Source organism: Pseudophryne corroboree, chromosome 12 (assembly GCF_028390025.1).
Source record: "Pseudophryne corroboree isolate aPseCor3 chromosome 12, aPseCor3.hap2, whole genome shotgun sequence".
NCBI lineage: Eukaryota > Metazoa > Chordata > Amphibia > Anura > Myobatrachidae > Pseudophryne > Pseudophryne corroboree.
In genome coordinates this window covers 123967099-123989346 of record NC_086455.1, presented here as the reverse complement: position 1 = coordinate 123989346, position 22248 = coordinate 123967099, and the positions used below count along the sequence as shown (strand labels likewise).

Below are 22248 nucleotides of genomic sequence, written 5' to 3'. Positions count from 1 at the left end.
GCTGAGGTCATTTGGCGTCCCTGTCAGTCAGCGTCTGTCCACTGCAGAGGGAAAATGGCGCTGGTAAGCTGCTGGATCCTCTCATAGTGAAGCCCCGCCCCTTCAGTGGCACGCAGTCTTTGCACTTTTTTTACACTGGCTGAGGTAATTTTTGTGCTTAAAATGGAGAACTGTTTTAAGGCTGTGTTTGACAGTCTGGGTACTGTGTACAGTGTACAGAGACGCAGTTGTGCACTGTGTCTCCGGAGACGCATTCCGCCTCGTTGAGAAGCCGTGCGTCTCCGTACCCTCGTGCTGCCATAATGGCCGGCGCCCCGCTAACTGGGACACCGGCTCAGTACTCACCACTCTTCAATTCTTCTGGCTCTGTTAGGGGTGGCAGCGTGCTGCAGGAATGTACGCTTGCCGTGGTGGGGCTTGCGAATAGTTCCCTCAGGAGCTCAGTGTCCTGTCAGCGGGGAACAGGACCATTAACCCTTCAAGAGGTTGGGCCGTTCCCCCGCCTAAGTCCCACGAAGCAGGCAGGCTGGTGCCAACTAGCCCTGCCTGAAAATAACAAACATATAAAATAAATGCAGAAAACTCTTCAGGAGCTTCCTTCAGCGTGGCCGGCTCCTCCGGGCACATTTTCTAAACTGAGTCTGTTAGGAGGGGCATTGAGGGAGGCAGCCCACACTATCAAATTCTTAAAGTGCCCATGGCTCCTAGTGGACCCGTCTATACCCCAGGGTACTAAATAGAACCCCAGTATCCTCTAAGAGAAAAGTGGGATGACATAATATAAAAGGACATGCTGTACATAGTATAACATAACTGGCATAACAAATAAAATAAATAAAACGGGCAGCAGAAAACACAGACAAAGAAAACAGGTTAAGGTATGGAGCAAATTACTTGCACGTAACAAAAATTAGATTGTAGGATGTTTAGGGTAAACAATTAAGAGGAGATGAAGGACAATGGAGGGTTCTGCTTGGGTGAGCTTACAGTCTAACTTGGGTAGTGGAGATGAAAGAAGAGAGAGTGACATGGTGAGGGGAGGTATATTATGGATGTTGATGGACTTAGTGGATTGGTAGGCTTTCATGAACAGGTATTTTAGGCAGTAGATTGGCAGTGTGAAAGGGGTATAACTTACCTCTCCATGAAATCTTACCAATGACTGATCCCACCGGGGAATTGGAAACGGGTCCTTCCCGGGTGGGATCCGGCATTGGCCGCTGCTGCAGGCTTGCCCGACCCGGCAATATGCCTGATGGGATGCCACTGCAGCAGGGGGGCGGAGCCCGCGGCGGCGCTGGGAGATTATCTCCGCGCCGCCTCTCCCTGCTGTAGTAAACAGGTCCCGGGACGCATCGACCCGGGAGCCCGTTTACGCAGCCACTGACCCGGTATTCAACCCGGGTATAACACTGCTTTATTCCCGGGTTGAATTACCGTGTCAGACGACCCGCGATTTTGGCTATGCCCCTTTCACACCGCACGCCGACCCGGCAATATGCCGAGTCGATACCGGGTTATTTGTGCAGTGTGAAAGGGGTATCAAGGTGGTAAATTGGTAGGTCATAGTGGATCTTAGAGAATGTTTCAATATTTACAGGCTGAAGAGAAGTCCAATGGCAGGGTGAGAATTCCAGGAGGTGGGACCTCTCTACTGTACCTGTCAGCGCTTTAAAACCAGGAGTATAGGGCGCAAAGGCCAATCAGCGACTGATCCACAAATGGAGTTCTCAGCTGTTCCTCTGCCGCATGAGCAGAGATGAGGGTAGGCGTATCCCCATAGGCTTTAGATAGGACCTGTCAACTTTCTGAAAGGCTATTTAAAGGTCAAACTAAAAACAATACTAAAATACTGATATGAGAGAACACTTTGTTACACTGAGAAATATTAAAACGATATCATAATATGGCAGAATCCGAGCCCGTTAAAGTGCAAGAACTGACCTAGTTGTTCAGAGTAGGGTTGTATTAGCTGCCTCCTCATACACCAAGTGAGCTGTATGCGACTACTTACCCCAAGCAGAATTAGGAACACAGGTTTAGGAACAATGTCATCACAATACAAAAATAAGTACAGTATGCAAAAGAGGGAGCACCCAAAATGTAACATACACAGATATAAAATCTCAAAAGCCTTTAGAACAGAGTAAAATTAAACAGAATAAAACACAAGGACATAATAATACATCATACGCATTCTTTGCTGTATATAGAAAGGTTTTTAAAAGCAGATGACTTTCTATTCAGAGCGTACACTGTAATGGAGAAAATAAGCGACTTGTGTGAAGCTATGGCGCAAACTACAGCCAAGTATACTGGGCAAAGGGTAGTGTCCACTGTATTTCACACACTTGTCCAAAGTGTATATACACACACACACACACACACACACACACACACACACACACACACACACACACACACACACAACCATAAAAAGATTATTCTGTGGGAAATTAAATTCTCGGCAATGTGCTGTCGCCATGTTCACCTTCGCATATACATGAGAATTACGGTATACCAACATCTTTTGTTTTCCTTTGCGCCTCTCTGGGATATTATGGATAATTGCCGATTTAAGAGTTGCCAATGACAGCCCCCAAGGGCACGTTGCAGACATCTCTGAGAATAGAATACTTATCTGTAGCTCTGCATTGCCAATGTGTTATCAAGGCAGATTTACGGAATGGCCATCTATGTAAATAGTTAAGCTCAACATTCAAATAAATTATTTTTTGTTTTTAGACAAATAGGGGTCAAATTCAATGAGGGAAAAGTGGGGAGAAGTGTCATCGTAACGGTGCGGAAATGCCGGCAACGGCACTCCATACTGCACCCTCCTCACCATGGACATGATTTAGTCCTATGGGGCTGGGAACAAAAAGCTGCAAGTTAGCAGACTCACAGCTATTTGGATAAACCCCACAGTGTAACTGTTATACAGGTTGAGTCTCCCTTATCCAAAATGCTTGGGACCAGAGGTATTTTGGATATTGGATTTTTCCGTATTTTGGAATAATTGCATACCATAATGAGATATCATGGTGATGGGACCTAAATCTAAGCACAGAATGCATTTATGTTACATATACATCTAATACACACAGCCTGAAGATCATTTTAGCCAATATTTTTTATAACTTTGTGCATTAAACAAAGTGTGTCTACATTCACACAATTCATTTATGTTTCATATACACCTTATATGCACAGCCTGAAGGTCATTTAATACAATATTATTAATAACTTTGTGTATTAAACAAAGTTTGTGTACATTGAGCCATCAGAAAACAAAGGTTTCACTATCTCACTCTCACTCAAAAAAGTCCGTATTTCGGAATATTCCGTATTTCGGAATATATGGATATGGGATACTCAACCTGTAGTAGAAAAATTAAATCCATAATAAATTGTTAGAGGAACTTTCTAATAGAGACTCAGCTGTGTCTATTGATGGTCGTCCGTCTGCTCCTCCCTGGTGTAGAGCCCTGTGTTGGTGGCATGTAAAAGGACTGAGACAGCCACTGCCAGCATCTGCAGGCCCTGAGCTACTGATTGGTAAGTCTTTAGATGCACCGTCAGTCACACCATCAACACTATAACCAATCCAATGGCAAGTGCATTTCTCCTTCTCAGTATGGCCTCCTATGTGAGGGGTTGGGCGTTGGTGTATCCAGTCACTTTCACCGACACACCCATAAGACTGACCATCTCCGTGTGTGTGCTAAGCCACCTCACAGTCATTACCCAGCACTTCACCAAGAGAATGTGCCCATCGACCACAACAGTGTCCTTGTGTGTACACTCTATAAGGCATGAGTCATAGGCATTTTGCAGGGATTTTCGCGCATGCGCAGTGGAAATGTAATCGCTCAACTACATGGACGTCGGCACTGTGTGTGGCACACAGTGTTAGGGAGGCAGCTTGTTCCCCTATAGTCTCCTACTGTATATTGTACATTTGTCTGGGCAGGGTCTGTAGTGCTGCAAGGTCCAGATTCTGACTCCGATTGTATTTCCATGTTTCACTCAATTGTACAACACGGCATTGGTTAAAATGTGGCCATGTGTGCACTGCTCATTAGTTCTTGGCTTTATAACTCTCTAATCATAAGTACAATGAGCATGAGCCATTTGATACAGTTAACTACAGTGGATTTAAGCAACCATTTACTACAAGTAAGGGGGTGATTCATCATAGATGTTCTAAATTTAGCACATCTCCGATCAGTTTCTCTGACATGCAAGGGGACGCCCAGCACAGGGCTAGTCCGCCCCGTATGTCAAGCCCTACCCCTCCCCCTTTCCCGCACAGGTGCAAAAGCATCACACAGCGGCGATGCTTTTGTACCCGCCAAGTAGCTCCCTATCTGCCACATTCTGGGGTCGCAGCGGCTGCGTGTAACGTCACGCAGCCGCCACGGCCCGCCCCTGCAACGATAAGAACACCCCTGCATTGTCCGTAATGACACCCCCCCCCCCTCCCCATCAGCGTTTCAATGCCGTTGGCACACCCCCTCCCACCCTGCAACCGCCTCTGCCTGTCAATCAGGTTAGAGGCATCACACCAGTGAGATGCTTTCGTATCTCACTTGGTGCACGTGCGCAGTTTACCCGCCGTGCGTGCGCACTGCGTAAAGGGCTTCAGAGTGCGATCACTGTTGTAGCAGCGATCGCCTCTGAATTAGGCCCTAAGTTGTTCTAATGTTGGGCAAGATTCTGAGTCACCTGCTAAGAAGGCGCAAGTCCAGAGCATTCTATTTTCAGAGTCTCAGAGATGTTTGCAAAGTGCCTTCAGAGCGCCATGGGGACTGTCAGATCACTGGTAACTCCCAAATCGTCAATTATCCACAGCTTCATCAGTGTATTCTCAAGACCATCGTTTTCCGTCCACAGCTGCAACAATCATCTTTAGTATTGGTGCTTACACCTACCCCATTGCTGGGGGGCAAGAGACCCATCTGAAACTGTCCCTTCATCATACACACAACAGAACTCGGAAACACCAAGTTCACAGGTTGATAAAAACAGTCAAGATCTGATTGACGCAGAATTGCCTAGAGGTACGCAAATAGGCATATATTCACAACTGTGCAAGCTCTGTTTGCCAAAAGTCACTAATTGCATCCATACGTGGAGTCAAGTGCTATAATGTACAACACCCGTGGGCTCTAAACTTGTTAATATATATCTCAAACTGGGGTTCCTTGTTTGGACTTTTTTTTTTTTTTTAAATACAGAATACAATTTGCAATTTTTCATGTACATTTGGTACCTGCCCATTGCCCCCCACACAGATGCAGCTGTTAAATTAGTCCTAACTTATCAATTCATCTTTGGTCAATTTTCTATCATTAGAATTCTCATCGGGGGCCAGGTCAAAAGTGATAATTTCATTCTCTGGAGGATCCGAGGCCAGATTTGCATTTTCTCGCCTTTGAATTTCAAACCGTCTGTTCTTTACAGTGTGCAGCAATTCTTCCAGCTCTTCCTCGGTTTCTAGTTCTTCCACAGCGTCGCTGGGAAGTGGCGATGTAGACAGTCCTATTTTAATACTCCGTCCAAACATGGCTTGGTACGGCGACTGGTATATACTTTCATGGTAATCGGTATTCTTCATTATTTGCACAAAGCGAAGCCCCTCTGACCATTTTGGACTTTTCTCCATGTCCATCCAGGCCAGGAGCATGTTCTGGATATCCTGATGGGTGGTCTCCACACTAGATGGATTTTGCCCATCAGGTAGCTTCCCGTGAACTACTTTTAAGTTAGGCCACAAAGCCTTCAATTCAGATATTAAACCGTTAGCAAACTCTCTACCACTTTCTGACTGTATAATGGAAGGTGCTCCAAATATGCAAAATATGTCTAACAATTGTTTTGCTACTTCACTGGGTTCTTTAGAGGTCAACGGTCTTAACTGGACAAATTTAGTCACATAGTCTTGATAGACCAGGATGAACTGAAACGGATTATCGGACTGAGACTGCATGTCAATCAAATCCACCTGACATCGACTCTCCAGCTCGGAGAATTTGACAGGTTTCACAACAATTGCTTTCTTTTGAGAACTGAGCTTCTGCTGACAGGTGAGACACAACTTGAGGAACAATAGAACCACCTCCTGAGTCACGTTTTTGTAGCTTTTCTTCAATTCTGCCAGCATCCTGTGTTTTCCTCCATGCCCAGTGTTTACATGTGCTTCATGCAGGACATCATACATATCCTCGTTAGTTATATAGTACTGGACGCTAGTGCTAGTTTCAGATAATGGAGCAATGAGCTTCTCTTTATCTCCAACACAACAGATCTGAAATCTTTTCAGACGGCGATAAGAAAGGGATGACTTTTTCTTCTCAAGTTTGGCAATTTTGACCTGCTCGATTATTTCGCTGTACTTTTCAGTTGTCAGATACATGGAATTATCTTCTCTCTTTTCGGAAAGTAAACTCTGAAAGCAGTCATAGAAGAGCTGTTTATCTACAACAGACATGGCGACGCCTTTCTGCGCCCATGCATGTAATCAATAGGGGGCTTTTCTCTCAATCCGGGAGCTTCTAATCGTGTCCCATAACTGTATCTGCAAAGAAGAAGACCTAGTTTAATACTTCCCTCGTTTAGAAATACAATACAGGTTGAGTATCCCTTATCCAAAATGCTTGGGACCAGAGGTATTTTGGATATCGGATTTTTCCGTATTTTGGAATAAGTGCATACCATAGTGAGATATCATGGTGATGGGACCCAAGTCTAAGCACAGAATGCATTTATGTTACATATACTGTACACCTTATACACACATCCTGAAGGTCATTTTAGCCAATATTTTTTATAACTTTGTGCATTAAATAAAGTGTGTGTACATTCACACAATTCATTTATGTTTCATATACACCTTATACACACAGCCTGAAGGTCATTTAATACAATATTTGTAATAATTTTGTGTATTAAACAAAGTTTCTATATACTGAGCCATCAAAAAACAAAGGATTCACTATCTCACTCTTACTCAAAAAAGTCTGTATGTCGGAATATTCCGTATTTCGGAATATTTGGATATGGGATACTCAACCTGTAGTTATTTAAAGACAACTGAACCTAAAAGCACATGTTAAAATGTTGGTTAAAACAAACAGGATAAACATTTATATTTAGTTCATACAGATTTTTACGATCACCATGTCAATGATGGCAAATCACAGCTGGAAGGAGACGTTATATTCTGGGAATTACAGTATTGTAGTAATCCCTGGCAAGGCCTGTCAGTCACATAGAGGGACATTTAGTAAGCAGTGATAAGAGCAGAGAAGTGAGCCAGTGGAGAAGTTGCCCATGGCAAACCAATCAGCACTGAAGTAACATCTATCATTTGCATACTATAAAATGATACAGAGCTGCTGATTGGTTGATGGGGAAATTTCTCCAGTGACTCACTTCTCCGCTCTTATCACTGCTTAGTAAATGTCCCCCATAGGACTTATATTTTTAACTGTAGTAGAAATAGATTAAGTGAATGGGTTTCTGTAGCTTTTGAAAATGTGGAAGAGAATAAAATACTTTATTATTTATTAACTCTTATTTATATTGTGCCAACAAATTCTGTTGCACTTTATAAGTGGAATTAGATGTCCAAATGAGTATGACATAGATGCCAGTTTAAATTAAGTGATAAGACTTTGACCTTGTTTGAAAATACACTAAGGGGGTATATTTACTAAAGGTCGATTTTTCATCTAATTCAAATAGATGAAAATCTATCTAAATCGATGTTTTGTTTCAGGGGCTAAAACACACATTTACTAAAAGATCATTTTTTTTATTATTTTTTGAATGTTAGTGTATGTGTGTTTTAGCGCCTGAAATACAACATTGATTTAGGATCGATTTTTATTGTTTTGAAATCAATGGAAAAACAAAACAAAACACACCTTTAGTATATATACACCCCTTAACCACTTGCCTGGCATGGTCGCATCAGATGCGACCATGCCTGCAAGTGCTCTATCTGACCTGGTCGCACAGGATGCGACCAGTCAGATAGAGAGTGTTAGCAGCGGAAGGGAAGATAAACTTCCCTCCGCTGCTGCTGTCAGAGGGACCGGAAGGTCCCTCTGCCTCCCTGCACTCTCCCCCTGTGTCTGCCGATCACTGCTGATCGGTCAGCACGGCAGGATACGCCCCCTCCAGCGGCTGCAGACAATGACAGCCGGTGGGGAGAGTAAATGAGCCCTCCCAAGCCAACCCCAGACTCCCCCTGTATACCTGCAGGCTGCCCCGGCTTTCAGAATGAAAGCCGCGATGGTCCCGATGTTTCCGATCAATGTTTCGATAAAAAAAAATGGAAGAAGAAAAAATGTGAAAAAATATTTTTTTTTCCTTTTTTTTTTTTTTTTTTTTTTTTTTTAACTAAAATCATTTGGGATAGGGTAGTTATGTTCTTCACCTAATTCACTCAAAAAAAACCCGAAAATTTCGGAGCAGTTTTCGATGAAATAAATAGTCAGTTAAGTGGTTGAAGGCCCTAAAAGACTGTACAAACGGCGATCTTTGGATTACAGTAAAAGCTGGGGTGGGCGGGTTGCATTTCTGTTTACTCACATGAAAATGGCATGTGACAGCCATGTGAGAAATTACACCCCTAAAGGTTATTATTAATGTTTGAACGCACCATGTGATCTGTAACTGCTACAAAATCTTCATATGCAAATATGTCTCAATATAAACAGTAGATGCGGCTTCTGTTGTTTATTTATGGTAAAGCAGCTGGAGTGTTAGATGTTGCTATAATAGCTCACAGATTATGCCAACACATGTAATGGAAAGAGACAAAAGTTGAATGCGTTCCCGCTGCCAGACTTCATACAGGATGCAAGAAAAAATATATAATAAATAAGATCAATTTATCAAGAGAGCACATTAGCAATTTATTTTATCAATAAATTTCCATAAAAATTACACAGTTTAAAATACACACACAGTAAAAATTACATACAATATTACTCTGTAATGGCAATAAAACAAACTATGGCTCTTATAATGAATAAGGAGTGGTTATAATCACCATTTATTTATAATTCCTTAATTCAGCTGGATCCAGTCCTTTTGATGTGCATAAAAGGGCTAATTGTTAAATGCTTGTAACAAACAGTATACCGTCCACGTCTCCTTTAGGATACACCTGTTATTGGCAAGTTGAATCCTTGGAGCTAGAATCAATGAGCATTGTCCACCTTATAACGCCTTCACGGGTGTAGTATGGTTTGCCGGCGGTCGGGGTCCCGGCGACCAGCATACCGGTGCCGGAATCCCGACCGCCGGCATACCGACAGCTGGGCGATTGCAAATGAGCCCCTTGCGGGCACGGTGGCGCGCTACGCGCTATCTATTCTCCCTCCAGGGGGGTCGTGGACCCCCAAGAGGGAAAAAAAGATGTCGGTATGCCGGCGGTCAGGATTCCGGCGCCGGTATGCTGGTCGCCGGGACCCCGACCGCCGGCTACCTGAAGACCACCCCGCCTTCACAGGTAACAGTGCAGAAGTCGTATATGTGATGAGGAAACACACAGTGTAGTACGATTCAAAGCCCTGATTGTGGTCAGATAATGACCTTCATTCCGAGTTGATCACTCGCTAGCTGCTTTTAGCAGCAATGCAAATGCTAAGCCACCGCCCTCTGGGAATGTATTTTAGCTTAGCAAAAGTGCGAATGAAAGGTTCGCTGAACTGCTTCAAAATATTTTCATGCAGTTTCTGAGTAGCTACAGACCTACTCCTACCTTGCGATCACTTCAGACTATTTAGTTCCTGTTTTGACGTCACATACACGCCCTGAGTTCAGCCAGCCACTCCCCCGTTTCCCCAGGCATGCCTGCGTTTTTATGTGACACACCTGCGTTTTTATGTGACACGACTGCGATTTTTAGCACACTCCCGGAAAACGGTCAGTTACCTCCCAGAAACGCCCCATTCCTGTCAATCACTCACCGATCAGCAGAGCGATTGAAAAGAGTCGCAAGACCTTGTGTGAAACTGCATCGCATGCGCAGAAGTGCAGATTTTTAGCCTGATCGCTGCGCAGCGAACGGCAGGTAGCGATCAACTCAGAATGACCCCCAATGTCTCTAAGAGACAGGGCGGGGAGGACGCTGTAAGCGCTGGAAATTACAGCGTTATGCCTGACCCATCTCTGCAGAATGCCGCTGCACTTGTCATGTATAGGAGTTCAACGTATTACTTCCAGCTGGGAGATGAGTTTATTTGCAGACCTCTTGGTTAGGTAATAAATCAGATTCTCTGATGAAACGCCCATTGCATATCGGCGGAGAAACATGTAAGGAAGGCGAAAATAAGAATTTACTTACCGATAATTCTATTTCTCATAGTCCGTAGTGGATGCTGGGGACTCCGAAAGGACCATGGGGAATAGCGGCTCCGCAGGAGACTGGGCACAAAGTAAAAGCTTTAGGACTAGCTGGTGTGCACTGGCTCCTCCCCCTATGACCCTCCTCCAAGCCTCAGTTAGGATACTGTGCCCGGACGAGCGTACACAATAAGGAAGGATTTTGAATCCCGGGTAAGACTCATTACCAGCCACACCAATCACACCGTACAACTTGTGATCTGAACCCAGTTAACAGCATGATAACAGAAGGAGCCTCTGAAAAGATGTCTCACAACAACAATAACCCGATTTTTGCAACAATAACTATGTACAAGTAATGCAGACAATCCGCACTTGGGATGGGCGCCCAGCATCCACTACGGACTATGAGAAATAGAATTATCGGTAAGTAAATTCTTATTTTCTCTAACGTCCTAGTGGATGCTGGGGACTCCGAAAGGACCATGGGGATTATACCAAAGCTCCCAAACGGGCGGGAGAGTGCGGATGACTCTGCAGCACCGAATGAGAGAACTCCAGGTCCTCCTCAGCCAGGGTATCAAATTTGTAGAATTTAGCAAACGTGTTTGCCCCTGACCAAGTAGCTGCTCGGCAAAGTTGTAAAGCCGAGACCCCTCGGGCAGCCGCCCAAGATGAGCCCACTTTCCGTGTGGAATGGGCTTTTATAGATTTTGGCTGTGGCAGGCCTGCCACAGAATGTGCAAGCTGAATTGTACTACAAATCCAACGAGCAATCGTCTGCTTAGAAGCAGGAGCACCCAGCTTGTTGGGTGCATACAGGATAAACAGCGAGTCAGATTTTCTGACTCCAGCCGTCCTGGAAACATATATTTTCAGGGCCCTGACTACGTCCAGCAACTTGGAATCCTCCAAGTCCCTAGTAGCCGCAGGCACCACGATAGGTTGGTTTAAGTGAAATGCTGAAACCACCTTAGGGAGAAATTGAGGACGAGTCCTCAATTCTGCCCTGTCCGTATGAAAAATTAGGTAAGGGCTTTTATAGGATAAAGCCGCCAATTCTGATACACGCCTGGCTGAAGCCAGGGCTAACAGCATTACCACTTTCCAAGTGAGATACTTCAAGTCCACAGTGGTGAGTGGTTCAAACCAATGTGATTTTAGGAATCCCAACACTACATTGAGATCCCAAGGTGCCACTGGAGGCACAAAAGGAGGCTGTATATGCAGTACTCCCTTGACAAACGTCTGAACTTCAGGTACAGAAGCTAGTTCTTTTTGGAAGAATATCGACAGGGCCGAAATTTGAACCTTAATGGACCCTAATTTGAGGCCCATAGACAGTCCTGTTTGCAGGAAATGCAGGAATCGACCCAGTTGAAATTCCTCCGTAGGGGCCTTCCTGGCCTCGCACCACGCAACATATTTACGCCAAATACGGTGATAATGTTGTACGGTTACATCCTTCCTGGCTTTGATCAGGGTAGGGATGACTTCATCCGGAATGCCTTTTTCCTTCAGGATCCGGCGTTCAACCGCCATGCCGTCAAACGCAGCCGCGGTATGTCTTGGAACAGACATGGTCCCTGCTGGAGCAGGTCCTGTCTTAGAGGTAGAGGCCACGGGTCTTCCGTGAGCATCTCTTGAATTTCCGGGTACCAAGTCCTTCTTGGCCAATCCGGAGCCACGAGTATAGTCTTTACTCCTCTCCTTCTTATGATTCTCAGTACTTTTGGTATGAGAGGAAGAGGAGGGAACACATACACTGACCGGTACACCCACGGTGTTACCAGAGCGTCCACAGCTATTGCCTGAGGGTCCCTTGACCTGGAACAATATCTGTCCAGTTTTTTGTTGAGGCGAGACGCCATCATGTCCACCTTTGGTTTTTCCCAACGGTTTACAATCATGTGGAAGACTTCCGGGTGAAGTCCCCACTCCCCCGGGTGAAGATCGTGTCTGCTGAGGAAGTCTGCTTCCCAGTTGTCCACTCCCGGAATGAACACTGCTGACAGTGCTATCACATGATTTTCCACCCAGCGAAGAATCCTTGCCACTTCCGTCTTTGCCCTCCTGCTTCTTGTGCCGCCCTGTCTGTTTACGTGGGCGACTGCTGTGATGTTGTCCGACTGGATCAATACTGGCTGACCCTGAAGCAGAGGCCTTGCCTGACTTAGGGCATTGTAAATGGCCCTTAGTTCCAGGATATTTATGTGAAGTGACGTTTCCATGCTTGACCACAAGCCCTGGAAATTTTTTCCCTGTGTGACTGCTCCCCAGCCTCTCAGGCTGGCATCCGTGGTCACCAGGACCCAATCCTGAATGCCGAATCTGCGGCCCTCTAGGAGATGAGCACTCTGTAACCACCACAGGAGAGACACCCTTGTCCTTGGAGACAGGGTTATCCGCTGATGCATTTGAAGATGCGATCCGGACCATTTGTCTAGCAGATCCAACTGAAAAGTTCTTGCGTGGAATCTGCCGAATGGAATCGCTTCGTAAGAAGCCACCATCTTTCCCAGGACCCTTGTGCACTGATGCAATGACACCTGGCCTGGTCTTAGGAGTTTCCTGACTAGGTCGGATAACTCCCTGGCTTTCTCTTCCGGGAGAAACACCTTTTTCTGTACTGTGTCCAGAATCATCCCTAGGAACAGCAGACGTGTCGTCGGAATCAGCTGCGATTTTGGAATATTTAGAATCCATCCGTGCTGTCGTAGTACTATTTGCGATAGTGCTACTCCGACCTCTAACTGTTCTCTGGACCGTGCCCTTATCAGGAGATCGTCCAAGTAAGGGATAATTAAGACGCCTTTTCTTCGAAGAAGAATCATCATTTCGGCCATTACCTTGGTAAAGACCCGGGGTGCCGTGGACAATCCAAACGGCAGCGTCTGAAACTGATAGTGACAGTTCTGTACCACAAACCTGAGGTACCCTTGGTGAGAAGGGCAAATTGGGACATGGAGGTAAGCATCCTTGATGTCCAGAGACACCATGTAGTCCCCTTCTTCCAGGTTCGCTATCACTGCTCTGAGTGACTCCATCTTGAACTTGAACCTTTTTATGTAAGTGTTCAAGGTTTTCAGATTTAAAATGGGTCTCACCGAGCCGTCCGGCTTCGGTACCACAAACAGCGTGGAGTAATACCCCTTTCCCTGTTGTAGGAGGGGTACCTTGATTATCACTTGCTGGGAATACAGCTTGTGAATGGCTTCCAATACCGCCTCCCTGTCGGGGGTAGACGTTGGTAAAGCAGACTTCAAGAACCGGCGAGGGGGAGACGTCTCGAATTCCAATTTGTACCCCTGAGATACTACCTGCAGGATCCAGGGGTCCACTTGCGAGTGAGCCCACTGCGCGCTGAAATTCTTGAGACGGGCCCCCACCGTGCCTGAGTCTGCTTGTAAGGCCCCAGCGTCATGCTGAGGACTTGGCAGAAGCGGGGGAGGGCTTCTGGTCGTGGGAAGAAGCTGTCTGTTGTAGTCTTTTTCCCCTTCCTCTGCCCCGGGGCAGATATGAGTGGCCTTTTGCCCGCTTGCCCTTATGGGGACGAAAGGACTGAGCCTGAAAAGGCGGTATCTTTTTCTGCTGCGAGGTGACTTGGGGTAAAAAGGTGGATTTTCCAGCCGTTGCCGTGGCCACCAGGTCCGATAGACCGCCCCCAAATAACTCCTCCCCTTTATACGGCAATACTTCCATATGCCGTTTGGAATCCGCATCCCCTGACCACTGTCGCGTCCATAATCCTCTTCTGGCAGAAATGGACATCGCACTTACTCTTGATGCCAGAGTGCAAATGTCTCTCTGTGCATCTCGCATATATAGGAATGCATCCTTTAAATGCTCTATAGTCAATAATATATTGTCCCTGTCCAGGGTATCAATATTTTCAGTCAGGGAATCCGACCAAGCCACCCCAGCACTGCACATCCAGGCTGAGGCGATTGCTGGTCGCAGTATAACACCAGTATGTGTGTATATACTTTTAAGGATATTTTCCAGCCTCCTATCTGCTGGCTCCTTAAGGGCGGCCGTTTCTGGAGACGGTAACGCCACTTGTTTTGATAAGCGTGTGAGCGCCTTATCCACCCTAGGGGGTGTTTCCCAACGAGCTCTAACCTCTGGTGGGAAGGGATATAGTGCCAATAATTTTTTAGAAATTAGCAGTTTTCTGTCGGGGGTAACCCACGCTTCATCACACACTTCATTCAATTCATCTGATTCAGGAAAAACTACGGGTAGTTTTTTCACACCCCACATAATACCCCTTTTTGTGGTACTTGCAGTATCAGAGATGTGCAAAACCTCCTTCATTGCCGTGATCATGTAACGTGTGGCCCTACTGGAAAATACGTTTGTTTCTTCACCGTCGACACTGGAGTCAGTGTCTGTGTCTGGGTCCGTGTCGACCCACTGAGGTAACGGGCGTTTAATAGCCCCTGACGGTGTTTGAGACGCCTGGACAGGCACTAACTGAGCTGCCGGCTGTCTCATGTCGTCAACAGTTTTCTGTAACGTGCCGACACTGTCACGTAATTCCTTAATTACGGCCATCCATTCAGGTGTCGACTCCCTAGGGGGTGACATCACCATTATAGGCAATTGCTCCGCCTCCACATCATTTTCCTCCTCATACATGTCGACACACACGTACCGACACCCAGCACACGCATAGGGAATGCTCTGATAGAGGACAGGACCCACTTAGCCCTTTGGGGAGACAGAGGGAGAGTTTGCCAGCACACACCAGAGCGCTATATATGTATAGGGACAACCTTACAATAAGTGTCTATCCCTTATAGCTGCTTATATCTGTTATTTTGCCAAATAAGTGCCCCCCTCTCTTTTTTACCCTGTTTCTGTAGTTGCAGGATGCAGGGGAGATTCTGGGAGCCTTCCTACCAGCGGAGCTGTGTGGGGAAAATGGCGCTGTGTGCTCTTCTCCCGCTTTTTTCTGGAAAACTGGCAGGGGTTAAATACATCCATATAGCCCAGGAGCTATATGTGATGTATTTTTCGCCAACTAAGGTAAATTCATTGCTTCCCAGGACGCCCCTCCCCCAGCGTCCTGCACCCTCAGTGACCGGAGTGTGAAGTGTGCTGAGAGCAATGGCGCACAGCTGCAGTGCTGTGCGCTACCTTATGAAGACAGGAAAGTCTTCTGCCGCCGATTTATGGACCTCTTCTTGCTTCAGCATCTGTAAGGGGGCCGGCGGCGCGGCTCCGGGACCCATCCATGGCTGGGCCTGTGATCGTCCCTCTGGAGCTAATGTCCAATAGCCTAAGAAACCCAATCCACTCTGCACGCAGGTGAGTTCGTTTCTCTCCCCTAAGTCCCTCGATGCAGTGAGCCTGTTGCCAGCAGGTCTCACTGAAAATAAAAAACCTATTTAAACTTTTACTCTAAGCAGCTCAGGAGAGCCACCTAGATTGCACCCTTCTCGTTCGGGCACAAAATCTAACTGAGGCTTGGAGGAGGGTCATAGGGGGAGGAGCCAGTGCACACCAGCTAGTCCTAAAGCTTTTACTTTGTGCCCAGTCTCCTGCGGAGCCGCTATTCCCCATGGTCCTTTCGGAGTCCCCAGCATCCACTAGGACGTTAGAGAAATAGGCATTTTCGACTTGCATTGAACTTATTCTCAGCGGGTCACAGAGTATTTTGGAGTTCATTCTTCCCAACCATCACGCCGGCGAACCAAGGAACGGCAAGTACACTAAATTACTTAACCAAGAAGTCTCGGTTGGAAGTAATACGTTGAACTCCTATACATTACAAGTGCAGCGGCATTCTGCAGAGATGGGTCAGGCATAACGCTGTAATTTCCAGCGCTTACAGCGTCCGCCCTGCTCTGCCTCTTAGAGACATTGGGGGTCATTCCGAGTTGTTCGCTCGTTATTTTTTTTCTCGCAATGGAGCGATTAGTCGCTAATGCGCATGCGCAATGTCCGCAGTGCGACTGCGCCAAGTAAATTTGCTATGCAGTTAGGTATTTTACTCACGGCATTACAAGGTTTTTTCTTCGTTCTGGTGATCGTAATGTGATTGACAGGAAGTGGGTGTTTCTGGGCGGAAACAGGCCGTTTTATGGGTGTGTGCGAAAAAACGCTACCGTTTCTGGGAAAAACGCGGGAGTGGCTGGAGAAACGGAGGAGTGTCTGGCCGAACGCTGGGTGTGTTTGTGACGTCAAACCAGGAACGACAAGCACTGAACTGATCGCAGATGCCGAGTAAGTGTGGAGCTACTCAGAAACTGCTAAGAAGTGTGTATTCGCAATTTTGCTAATCTTTCGATCGCAATTTCGATAAGCGAAGATTCACTCCCAGTAGGCGGCGGCTTAGCGTGTGCAAAGCTGCTAAAAGCAGCTTGCGAGCGAACAACTCGGAATGACCCCCATTATCTGACCGCAATCAGGGCTTTGAATCGTACTACACTGTGTGTCTCCTCATCACATATAGGCCCTCATTCTGAGTTGATCGCTCGCTAGGTGCTTTTAGCAGCATTGCACACGCTAGGCCGCCCTCTGGGAGTGTATCTTAGCTTAGCAGAAGTGCGACCGAAAGGATCGCAGAGCGGCTACAAAATAATTTTGTGCAGCTTCAGACCTACTCCTAGCTTGCGATCACTGCAGACTATTTAGTTCCTGTTGTGACGTCACGAACACGCCCTGCGTTTGGCCAGCCACGCCTGCGTTTTTATCTGGCACGCCTGCATTTTTTCACTCACTCCCTGAAAACGGTCAGTTACCACCCAGAAACACCCACTTCCTGTCAATCACTCTGCGGCAGCCATTGCGACTGAAAAGCTTCGCTAGACCTTGTGTGAAACTAGATAGTTCGTTGTAAGAGTACGCGGTATACTGTTTGTTACAAGCATTTAACAATTAGCCCTTTTATGCACATCAAAAGGACTGGATCAAACTGAATTAAGGAATTTATAAACAAATGGTGATTATAACCTCTCCTTATTCATTATAGGAGCCATAGTTTTTATTGCGATTACAGAGTAATTTTGTATGTCATTTTTACTGTGCGTGTATTTTAAACGGTGTCATTTTTATGGAAATTTATGGATATAATAAATTGCTAATGCGCTCGCTTGATAAATTGATCTTTATTATATTTTTTTCTTGTATACTATTGGCAGGACCGTACTGCTAAACTGGGAGCGGAATTACAATTATAATTATATAAAAATTGGTTAAGCTTGGAGGCTTGGAAGCGCTGGGACTTCGTTGTTGTGTTCATACAGGATGGATGAATGAGAGTCATTTCTTAGCTTGCCACATCAGCTGGACAGGAGATTCATATCACCTTAGAGCTTTCACTGTAGCTTCCCAATACAGTGCCCAGGTCACATGAAGTCCTATGGGGATGTACAGAACCACACAAATGGACAGCTCCTTGTATGCCACACAACTGGCTAATTCGTTCACTTAGATCAGGGATGGGGAACCTTCGGCCCTCCAGCTGTTCTTGAACTACACATACCAGCATGCCTTGCTACAGTTTTGCTATTTGGCCATGCTAAAACTGTTGCAGGGCATGCTGAGATGTGTAGCACAACAACAGCTGGAGGGCCGAAGGTTCCCCATCCCTGACTTAGATGATCTGTGCACTTTCTGATAACCTGTCTGCAGATCAAGCCGTCACTGTCCATCTCAAAAACAGGTAAGTAAGTAGAGAATATAGGAGTACTGACCATAGTCGGACACACTAAATACCAATGTAAAACCTATCATTGAACCCACTTTAAACTCACGAAAGGCCCTTGAGATAGTATTAACAACTATCTGCAATGCTGAAAATTAATCTATTTTCTATTGTAATGTCTTACCTCATGTACATACAAAAAAGGATATCCCAAACCATTGACTGTCATCAACACAGGTCTTCATGGCTGCTAAATGCACTGCAGGATTAGCCACACACTGTATGCCAATATTTTCTAGTTTCACCTCATCCTTTACCACTTTTACAGAACAAACCACAGAATAGAAAATTGCAGAGCGCACATCTCTGAACGGGATGCTCAAGGTTGGCGTCCCACTGTTTCAGCGCCATCCTCCAATATCGCTGAGCAGCTGTTGTTAGGATGAGGAGAATGGACGCACCAACAGCAGATGTTTGACAATTCTGTTCAGAAGAACCAGCCGATTCTGCACTGACTGTGAAACCATCCTCTGTGCTACCTGTTAGGTCATTACACTATATGCAAACAGTCAACTTTGTAAGCTGCCAAGGAATTCTAATACCAGGTTGAGTTGTGCCTGGCACAAGACTAGAGCGGTTCTATATGAAAGAAACAAAGAGTTTATGAAGCAAATACCGAGACCAAACAAACGCTGAACCTGAGATTGGAGCTGCAGGTCCTGGGAGATCCGCACCGGCAACTTCTGACCCTGCACATGTGATTAAATATCGGATTGGTGGGAAACAACTGCTGCCTCATCTTAGGTGTTAGAATATACAGTCGCATGTGCGTAGCGCTAAGGAAACACTGTACTAAGGTCTCTAGATTCTGGGCACAAAGCAGCCATTTGTAGTCCATGTCGCTCAGGCAACAGTTTCAATAATCTTTTTTGCCTGTTTGCATAAAACTCAAAAAATTACCCAGGATCAGCTGAGTCGCTGAATTCTTAAACTAGCACTGGATCATTGGCTTAGTTAAGTAGGTATGACGTCACTATTATCATTATTTTGAATATTTAAAAAAAAAAATAAACCCTCCATTGTGACCCTGCGCCAGTGACGACAATAGGCGGCCCACCAGCAGATTACAAGAAAACCGGTGGAAAACTCGACAACCCAGAGTCTCATTCAATTATTAGGTGTTGGTTTTTGCTCGTTATACTGTTTATCTTGTAATAAAATGCCTATTAATATAGTATTATAAAGTGATGTCTGTTTCTTTGATTAAATGTTTTGTGCATTATGACTAAGGGTAATGCGCAGCCCTTTTGAAGTTTAAAGGGAAGTGTATCTTGTTGCCCTTCACTGCCCAATGTTATATGTTATTCTTCAACCTCCATCCACCAAAAACAGATACTTACAGCACCAGCACACAATTGTGGTAGAAGTCTACTCAGTGCTCCCAACAAAATGTGTGTTGGAGCAGATCCCCACCTAGGGGTCTATTCATGAAGCAGTGAAAAGTATGGAGAAGTGAGCCAGTGGAGAAGTTGCCCATGGCAACCAATCAGCACTGACGTAACATTTAAAATTTGCATACTATAAAATTATACAGAGCAGCTGATTGGTTGCCATGGGCAACTTCTGGTCTGCAACACCATGAGAAATGAGGCTATATATATATATATATATATATACAGGTTGAGTATCCCTTATCCAAAATGCTTGGGACCAGAGGTATTTTGGATAAGGGATTTTTCCATATTTTGGAATAATTGCATACCATAATGAGATATCATGGTGTTGGGACCTAAATCTAAGCACAGAATGCATTTATGTTACATATACACCCTATACACACAGCCTGAAGGTAATTTTAGCCAATGTTTTTTGTAACTTTGTGCATTGAACAAAGTGTGTGTACATACACACAATTCATTTATGTTTCATATACACCTTATACACACAGCCTGAAGGTCATTTAATACAATATTTTTAATAACTTTGTGTATTAAACAAAGTTTGTATACATTGAGCCATCAAAAAACAAAGGTTTCACTATCTCACTCTCGCTCAAAAAAGTCCGTATTTCGGAATATTCCGTATTTCGGAATATTTGGATATGGGATACTCAACCTGTATATGTATATATTATATATATATATATATATATATATATATATATAATATATATATTTTTTTTTTTTATTACACACACATAGAAGCAGAACAATGCTTAGTTTGCACTCACCATGACAAGGTGTTCACTGTAGCGAATCAAAGAAATGGATTCGCTCTCACTCTCTCTCTCTCTCTCTCTCTCTATTGGTTTTTGGATGGTCTGTAGTCACCAAAAAGGACCTTCTCAGTCAAAGAGGGAAATTCAATTGTTATCGCCGCTTGATCTCCCATCTAAAGTGATGGGAGATCGCAGGGGCGATATTCCATTGATTCTGGTTATCGCACACATAAGTGTTGGGTTTAGCCACGTAAAGCAGCTAAAACCGACTAAACTAATGGGCGCAATGTTCTGTTTGGGTGCCTAAACAGTCACTTTTAGAACATTTAAGCTTGCCACCCCCAGGGAGCTGAAATGTCAGCACCAGCAGCTGGTCGCACCGACAGAAGCAAAAATTGAATAGCTCCGTCGGGCGCGCAATAAAGACAGCTGCAGGTGCTAACAACTGAACACCCCCCCAACAGATCCTCTTTAAGGCTTAGTGTAGGAATGGACCAATCATCTGGAGGATAAGGAGCTTTTTGTACATGGGTAGACTAGGTAGGCAAAGTGGTACTTATCAAGCGTCAAATTCTGTTTCTAAGTGGATAAAATAAACCAACACTTCTGAAGCAAGCACATTGAGGATGTCTGCAATCTCCTTTCTAGGTTACAGTTATTAAACATAAAGGTCTGAATGATGAAAAGCAACTTTCCTAGTTGGGGCAAAGATTGATAGTCTTTACTCAGCAGACCTTTTGCTTTTCGCATTTAGCACCTGTATATATGTTTTATGCCTATTTAATAAAAGAACATTTAGGTGATGGTAAGAATTGTGCAGGTGCGCGTCCTTGCTCTTTTTTTATACAATGAAAGTGGTGTCAGAAAGCGACCGACAGCTAAAAAAAGAGACAGAAAGAACTAGGGCCACCTTACTGCCCAAACCATAACAAAAAAGCATGTTTTATTTGTGGGAGAGTATAAATAATAATACTCATTTACAGTTTTATTCTGTTTAAGAAGAACTCAAGGTGCAGTACAGTAAATAATAGAAAGTAAATATATATTTTTGCAAATGACTTCATAGGATTTACTAAGGGTAGCAGTGTGTTATCTCATTTAAAGAATACATGTAAATAAATGAGTGCTGTTACCTGTAGTCACTAATAGCATTGTGCTCCTTAGTTCCAGCCTGAAATCACATCACTGCTCTATGCAGTTACACAGATCTTCTTGTATTGTTCTAATCTAGGACCACACACAGGCAGCAGCAAGCAGAGACTCCTCCTGATCGGGGGGTGGGGGGTGAGAGTGCAGCTTGCTAAACTGTCCGCTGCTGCCTGTGCCTATAATACTAGCACACAGACACACACACAAAGCCTCTCCCTGGCTGCACACCACTTCCTTTCCCGAGACAGGAAACTATTTCTTTTTTTATTTATTTAGCTATTATAAATACACGAGTGATTATTATATGCACTGCTTTCACCGACAGCGGCCATTTTTCTGGGGATAAAATCATATGTGCACTTATGAAATCTGCTGCAAGAAAATGGCTGCTGTAGGTGGGACAGTTTATAGATACATACATACATGCCCCAAGCAGTATTACAAAAAAGTCAGAAATGTAATATGATAAAGTCATGGTAACATGAGTCCCATTTATTTTCTAGTTAATAGTGAATTCAGCATGTTAAATGTGTTATATCACAAATTAATTTATTCAGCACAATCTAGCTAATTATTTATGGAGTGGGGAAAGCGATAGCTTACTATTGTTACAATGAGAAACTGACCCTGAGGAGTATGCTTAACAAATACACCTTAGTAACAAAAGCTGTTGTTATAGCTAAATTACAAGGCCAGTGTTTGCTTCGTTTATTTGTTTGCTTCGTTTATTAGTTTGCTTCATGTTGGATCATTACTTTTTTCATTCATTATAAACCAGCAGTTCCCCAGCTTTCTAAAATCACTGCACCCTAGAGCACAGGTTCTCAAACTCGGTCCTCAGGACCCCACACAGTGCATGTTTTGC

The 22248-nt window shown here is 44.7% G+C and overlaps 1 protein-coding gene across 1 annotated transcript; it reads right to left on the bottom strand.

The window, feature by feature from the left end:
* Positions 1 to 4509: 4509 nt before the first annotated feature.
* Positions 4510 to 21636, bottom strand: LOC134980438 (KRAB-A domain-containing protein 2-like). Its single transcript, XM_063947271.1, has 2 exons — positions 21368 to 21636; positions 4510 to 6580 (listed from the first exon to the last, which is right to left on the bottom strand). The coding sequence occupies exon 2, from the start codon at positions 6491 to 6493 to the stop codon at positions 5318 to 5320; it is 1176 nt and encodes a 391-aa protein (XP_063803341.1). The 5' UTR covers positions 6494 to 6580; positions 21368 to 21636; the 3' UTR covers positions 4510 to 5317.
* Positions 21637 to 22248: the final 612 nt, after the last annotated feature.

Coding starts and splice junctions, on each gene's coding strand:
- LOC134980438 (XM_063947271.1), bottom strand. CDS start 6,493: ATGTCTGTTGTAGATAAACAGCTCTTCTATGACTGCTTTCAGAGTTTA.